Consider the following 7,381-nt stretch of genomic DNA (forward strand, 5'->3'; position numbering starts at 1 on the left):
TGGCTGGCTGGGGATAAAGATTACCGAGGGAACCAGAGAGACGAGCACATGGTGCAAAAACAGAAAGAGGGAGAGAGAAGATAAAAGAAAGAGACAGACAGGATTAAGAGAACATCGCTTCAGTGATGGACTGACTGGAGGCAGTGCGACATTTCACCTACATTCTGTGCTTTTTCTAACAATCAGGGAGAAACTTCAAAAGACTCCAATCACGTGCGTGTTATTCTGCAGATGCTCACGTGTGCAGAGAGGATTTCTGTGCACCTCCAGTCATGAAGAGGTAGGAGCTTCATTCACTCTCTCTCTCTCTCTCTCTCTCTTACACACACACACACACACACACCACTCTACTCTGGGTTGACTGGCATCTAAAAGATGATGTGTATTGTTTTTATTAGGAATTGATACATATTATCAATGCTCTGTTGTGACCTTGATCTCTCAGCACCATGCTTCATGACACACATTACAGTCATGATTAGTGCACATGCTGTATGAACACGCCATTCTACAGTACCTGTTACCTTCCTGTAAGGTGCACTCAGTGGTTAGCACTGTCGGGGAGCAGTGGAGATTTACTGTGGGAATCTTTTTCAACATAGGTGAGACCCTCTCTTATGATCTCAAGTCCCTTCTCTTCTGCTAGAGTCATTTCTTTTCCTCCAGGCTGACAGTTACCACAACGCTACCCACCACATTTTGGTTCACAGTCTGCCCCGAAATATTGTCCTATTTTTACCTCTCCTGGTTACTTGCCAGTGAGCTTTTTCCTTTTTCTTTCAGCTACATGACTTTTTCCTCTTTGGATTATCTTGGGGATATTTGGAGCTTCAACCTTTTCAAAGATTTCCTCATACTCGACTGCGGCTGCCCTCATGCGCCGTAGACTCGTCATATCCACCCTCTCAAACAGATCTGGGTGTGCTCCAGCAACAGTTTTCCCCAACGGGTTGTCCCAAAGGACGAGATCTCCCACAACTTTCATTCTTTGTGGTGCGAGTCTCGCCTCTCAGTGGCTGATAAGGAGTTCAGTCTTCTCCTGCCTTATCAATTTCTTTGAGGTCTGCGTTGTGAAAAGATTTTTTTAAGCTGCTCTGGAGTTACACTTCTTTGGACGTTGGCGATCTCCTCTAACCCATAACAGATCAACTAATGAGCCTTCACCGTCCGAGTCTTGACTCCGGTACCTTTTTGTGCTCACTCTAATGGCCATCTTGCCAACCCCATGAACCACCAAGGTAACTTTTTTTCTCACCTTAACTTAAGTCTATCAGCAGCTTTGTGCGTAATATAATTGTGTCTGAGGCCAGATCTATCAGAATGCCAATTTTTTGTCCTGCAATAGTGGTTACTTCCATCAACATCATGAGAACAAGAGTTCTTTTGATCCCCTCCCAACTAAAAGTTCCATTTTGTCTTTCTCAGAGCAGTCTACCATCTTAGCATTGTTGAACCTTGCACTTTCTGCTAGTTCTAATGAGAGTCCTGGGGTCTTTGGTGGTGGCTCTTTCCCCACCCATATTCTTGAGTTCAACTTTTGAACAAAGGCAGTAATGATGGTCTGACGAGGCTCCCTTTTTACAGTACAGTCTTTGTTTCTGCAGATAGTTGTCACTGCACCTGTCACCATCCTATCCCAAGCACTTTTTACACGCACACAGTTCCTTTACAATAGGTTTTGTCTCTGCTAGTTTTAGTTCTTTAAACTTTTTGCAAAAGAAGATTTTGTCTCTATGCTTCTCTTCCCCACACACGACACATCCACTTTCTGTAGAAACTTTCTTTGTCGTTCAGGTAAAGGTATACTTCTCAGCCTCAACTTTCTGGCCTTTCTGCCTTTTCTGAGATTTTAAGTGACTTAAGGCTTTCAAGAATTTCTTTTTTTTTTTTATAGGAACATTAGTAGTGCATCAAAGAGTTTCTCTGGTGTAATGGCATTTGCAGGATTACCATTGTCTTTTCACAAACTCAGGTAACTTGCTCTCAATGGACTTTATCACAAGTGGGTTCTTGATTGTACTAATATTTCCAAGGTCCGTAACATCTGCCAGGGCTTTTTCTACCATTGGGATTAACTCTATAGCCCTCCTTAGCCTGAGATCTTTAGCGATCTTTTCGTTGATGCTGTGTACCAGTTGAATCTTTTTAACCTCAGCCGATCCTGTGGGTCCCCCTTGACCTTGAGATTTTCCCTGTCTGTTTTTATACACAGACCCTATACTGTTACATCATAGTTACGTCATAGTGGAGACTGTGAGTAATGGGATGATGGGGTAATCCAGGTTGTGGATGAAAGTGTGTGTTTGTGTGCCCTGAGATGGATTGGTCAAGGGGTCACCACAGCGGAATATCCGGTCCGCACAACACCTGACGCAACCCTCTCATTTATCCGGGCTTGGAACCGGCACTGTGTCTAGTGGCTGGGGGGTTTGGGCACTGGCAGGAAATTGAACCCGGGCCTTTCGCATGGCAGGCGGAACACCTACCACTAAGCCACCAGTATACACGATAAATCGGTATAGACGATGAGTGAATGAGTGCAAAGTGTTGTGTGTGGGTCAGAGTCCATACGCTCTTCAGATTTCTGACGTTCCTGTGTTAGTATCAGGGCTCAGGCTGGTCATGTGACACAGAGCCAAAACATGGCTTTGTGCAGGAGACTATGATTCGGGTAATTTTTTTTTTCACCCACAACAGCAACAGTAATAGTAATAATAATAAGCCACTTTTCTTTATTTCCATTATCATTAATTATTACTACAAATGCGATAAACCTTTTTAGCAACACAGTTGATGTTGATCTCGTCAAAGGCGGGTTACCACAGCAGACCATCTGATCTGCACACAACTTGGCACAGGTTTTACGCCACATGCCCTTCCTGATGATTTTATCCAGGCTTGGGACCGGCACTGCATCCAGTAGCTGGGATTCTAAAGTACCAGTAAGGATTTAAACTATTTTCACCCCTGTTAATTACACTAACTGCCAGTCGCCAGCTCTGCCAGTCGCGGTTAGTTAGTTCCTTCAGGTGCGGAAGGACATGTTTTTGGCAGCGCAAAAATAACTGGCTAAATAAACAAACAAATCATAATCTGTTAAAATAAAATGGTGTTTGTGGAACTGTTGTATAAAAGTGATACCACACTCGAGGTCGTGCTGTTGTACAAAATATCAGCACTGCTGCGATAACTTCAGTGCTCATGACTACGTCTGCTTCACAGCTATCCTGATATTCACTGAGAGCATGCCCACTTGTGTAATATTGCTTAAGTATACTTTGGCGTTAAAAGATTTTATTCTGTTATCCGTAAACATAAACAAAAACAAATCAGAGGTTGGCAAAAAAGGAAAATAAATACATAGGATATTGTTTGTGATGACCATAAATGAAAACATTAAATCTCACCTTTTTCTGTTAAAAGGATCCAGCATACACAGACATACAAGAAGCACAAAGACAACTATAGTTTTATGATAAAATGTGCTGTATGCACCAAGATTTGCCCGACATCGTTATAACTACTTACTAATGCCTCAATAGTTGCTGATTTGCTTTGTGTGTGCACCCCTTCCAGTGTGTATACCCTGACTATTAGTGATGCGCGGGTCAAGGTATTTTTCCAACCCGCGGGTCCCGCTTTTATGAAATTATTTGGCCCGCCCCGCACCACTGTATCTATTTTTCCAACCTGCCCCGCCCCGCACCCGCGACCATTAAACAGACATACTAGGCATTGTAATTCAAATGAAAACAGCCTTTATTTCAGCCTGAAAGTGCTTGGAAACATATAGTTCATAATTATATCAGGTCATATTAATAACAAGATAATGATACACATTTTAAACCTTTACAAAGCAGCGTTTGTAATCTGAGCTAAACATTTTTTTTTATGTTAGATTTGTATAGGGCAGGCCTACAGTTTACAGCCTATGCTAAAAAACCACTGACTTTTTTTTTTCATTTATCACACGAAATGTTTATTTAGCGTTTTTACGTTCGTTTGTTTTCTTTTAATGATGTAAATTCCTGACCTCAATTTCTCCCGCGCCTCGTCTTCCATCTTCACTTTTATTTCTTTGTTTTTGTTGTGACTGGCAGCGGTAGCTGCTTGGCGCTTTCGTGACTTGTCACATGACGTAACCTTATCAAAGAACTTAATAAAATATGAAAATAGATATTCCCAAATATTTAATATAGGCTATAGGGAATTGCACGCAACATACATGGATTTTTTTATTTCATTTTGTTTTTAATGACCCGCCCCAACCCGCCCCGCAAATAAAGTGACAATTTCTTTACCCGCCCCAACCCGACTCGCAGGTTACCAGATGACCCGCGCATCACTACTGACTGTACTTTTTAAGAATATTGCTGTACTGAAGAATTTGGCCTTGGTATAATTCTATAAAAAAATTTGAACATGAAACGTGGTGGCCATGGTGTTGGACCATCGATCCCAATCAATAGGTTTAGAAAGTGTGTGTTCAAGAACTGCTGAACTAATAAACTGAAGAAACATTCATGTTTGTCTCTAGTATTGTTTTAAAGATATAATTGTAGATAGTCAGAGAATGACTGTAGGAATATCGTAGGAATATTTTTAGATGCTGATTTTACTTGCGCTGGGCTTTTTAACAACCGACAATGAAAATGAGACACAGCTGGCTTTAGTTGACTTTTAAGAGCACAAAACTGATGTCAGAAATACGTGTGAAGAAGAGAGTTACTGTTCCTTACTGCTTATTTTCCATGTCAAATCTAAGAGACAAGTTAGTTCATGTTCTTGCTAATGTCATATCATCTACTGTATGAACAACTTCTATCAACTCCTTGTTCTGAGGACATTGCAAAATTTTGAAGTCACAGCTCTGTGGCGTGGGACGCACTGTTGCCTTGCACCTCCAGGTTCCGGGTTCGATCCCGGGTTCGTGTGCCCTGGGATTGATTTGCTCCCTGTCCAGGGTGTACCACATCTTGTGCCCTTAATCTCCTGGGATAGGCTCCAGGTCCCCCATGACCCTGTATACAGGATAATGCGGTATAGACGAAGAATGAGTGAGTAAGTGAGAGCTTCACCTCTGAGCATTACAAAGCTCTGACACTGGAGACTCCTTAAACATTTCCCTAATGTTTACACACATTTTTTCAGTATTTTGAGCATCAGTGTATTTAACATGTTCTGTTCTCTAAATGTGTCTATATAGCAAGGACTTGCTTGTCCTTTCTGTGTTCTGGACACACACACACACACACACACAAAGCCCCAAACCATCAATACACTTGAATAAATAAACACTTTTAACTAGAGCCACTGTCAGAATGTGTGTTTATCAAGTCAAGTAAAGATCAGCGACAGAAATCAATCATGCTCTTCATCTTCCTTTAACAGGGACATCAGGAGTCGTCCATGACCGAGCTGTTTTATGACCTGCTCAGTGGCTAAACTTCACCAAACACCATCTTCCTCTTGATTTTCCCCCTTTTCCGCTCTTTCAAACCAATGCACCATTTTTTTGGATCATGGGATGCGTCAAATCCAAGTGCAGCAAGCCCGCTCAGAACTCCGGCACGGTGGAGAAGGAGGACAGCAAGTCTGGAAAAAAGCAAGGAGAGAAGGCGGTCCTGGTGAATTCGGAAGTGGGAGCGGATCAGGACATGCAGCGGGTCAACCCCGTCCTTCTGGAGTACGCGCAGAGACTCTCGGAGGAGATCGTGACTCGGGCCGTGCAGCAGTGGGCCGAGGTGGACAGCCGCTACAGTGACATCCCGTACATTGAGTGTGATGTGCCATGAAGGCTGTTACATCACACGTGCTTTTTCCCGAGGTCCAGGAGCACGGCTCGGCCTGATGAAGGCCATAACCCGCTGCATGGCGTGAACGCGGAAGAAATTCGGTGTTTGCATACCATTTGTAAGTGTATAATGTTTGTGTGGGAGGTAGTACGGTGGCAGCATTGAGGCTTTTTTGTCTGTAAAAGCACAAAAGTACAAAAAGAAGTGCTATCAAAGCAAGAGTAAGCCTCTGCATTTTTTTATTTCTTTTTTTTTAATCACTGAGACATGTCATACTCATAGCCTGAATTTGTACAGGACACGCCAAGAGCAATGTCCAGAGACCAAAATGGCACTGATCCCAGAGATGCTATAAATAAGCCAAGATAACGATCCCAGCATTCGCTTGAATCAACAATCTCATGTTTGTACGTTTGGAGGACGTATATGGGTTTTTACATTAAAGTCGATTGGTGTCGTACAGTAACAGCATTTTTTTGTTTTTAATGATTCCTGTACGAGATTCCAATAAAACCCTGGCCGAATTCCTCACTTAGACTGATACCGTTTCAGATTACGCAGTGAAGATCCTCTAATGACAGTCCTGTGGGATCAGTAACTTGAATAAACGTTATGCTAATCAGCACGATCCAGATGTCAGCTAGTGGAGAAAACAGGCTCGCATAAACGCAAACATGTTTCAGAGTCAGACTTTAGTTAGCTTGTGTTTGTAGCTGCTCCGTAGGTTGTGTGCCGTCCTACACCCGGGGTGCGTTTTAGACGGGCGTCTTAGCAGTGCCTTATTGACGTTAAATTTCTAAATGCGTCGCGTTGTGCATTCTGATACCACCTTACAACCAAAAAACATTTTTTTCTGTTTAATGCATTTCATGAAGCGCAGTAAAATTTTTAAACATGGCTGCATATCAAATTTAGTGAAAGTCAATAGACCTTTTGTGTGTGCTGTGAACTGCCAAATGCCATAATGTAATGTAAACTTGTGTGCAGGGCAACTACAAGAACCAATAATATTCCAGACATTAAACAGATGTACAGTTCTGTGCAAAAGTCTTGAGCCACCCTCTCATTTCTTCATATGTTTCTTTCAAAAAGCCAGACTGCCATGTATTTTAAATACAGTGTTGAGGAAAAGTTCTTGTCCTTTTCGTCAGTCTGAAGGACTTTTTCCCCCTCTCATTTTTGGCAAGTTTTTGTCCATGTAACCTGTGCAGCTTCAGTGGACCTTTTCTGTGTTTTTAAAACCGCACATTGATCTATAATTCAAATATAAATAAAAAAAAACATCTAGAAATGTTTTAACCAGGGAGAAACAGGTGCAGAAGATGACAGATGATGATCAGGCCGGTCATTAGTGTACTGCTGATGCTGAATGGTTGGAACAGACAAGAGGGGAAATGAGGTCGCTGCTGAGGTTGGTACATAAACGTATCTTTAGGAACTTTGCAGCTTAACATCATGAGAGACTGAATCCATAGGAATTCATCTCAGACCCCAAATAACTTCTAAAGTAACAACAGAAGATAGAACAGATCCAGACCTAAATCCTCTCTGTGTTTTGATACATCAAGAAATGTTCTGCGTTCTTC

The 7,381-nt window shown here is 42.2% G+C and overlaps 1 protein-coding gene across 4 annotated transcripts; it reads left to right on the plus strand.

The window, feature by feature from the left end:
• Window positions 1-6,934, plus strand: LOC128523708 (small membrane A-kinase anchor protein-like). Of its 4 annotated transcripts, none has more exons than XM_053495791.1 (2): window positions 1-280; window positions 5,392-6,934. In XM_053495791.1, the coding sequence occupies exon 2, from the start codon at window positions 5,523-5,525 to the stop codon at window positions 5,793-5,795; it is 273 nt and encodes a 90-aa protein (XP_053351766.1). In that variant the 5' UTR covers window positions 1-280; window positions 5,392-5,522; the 3' UTR covers window positions 5,796-6,934. The 4 variants fall into 4 exon arrangements, with proteins under 4 accessions (XP_053351766.1, XP_053351768.1, XP_053351767.1 ...); XM_053495793.1 differs by lacking the exon at window positions 1-280 and adding an exon at window positions 518-602; XM_053495792.1 differs by lacking the exon at window positions 1-280 and adding an exon at window positions 835-1,238.
• The last annotated feature ends 447 nt before the right edge of the window (window positions 6,935-7,381 follow it).

Source organism: Clarias gariepinus, chromosome 5 (assembly GCF_024256425.1).
Source record: "Clarias gariepinus isolate MV-2021 ecotype Netherlands chromosome 5, CGAR_prim_01v2, whole genome shotgun sequence".
Classification (NCBI taxonomy): domain Eukaryota; kingdom Metazoa; phylum Chordata; class Actinopteri; order Siluriformes; family Clariidae; genus Clarias; species Clarias gariepinus.

Excerpts from the sequence above, each read along its gene's own strand:
- LOC128523708 (XM_053495791.1), top strand. The coding sequence starts at position 5,523 with ATGGGATGCGTCAAATCCAAGTGCAGCAAGCCCGCTCAGAACTCCGGC.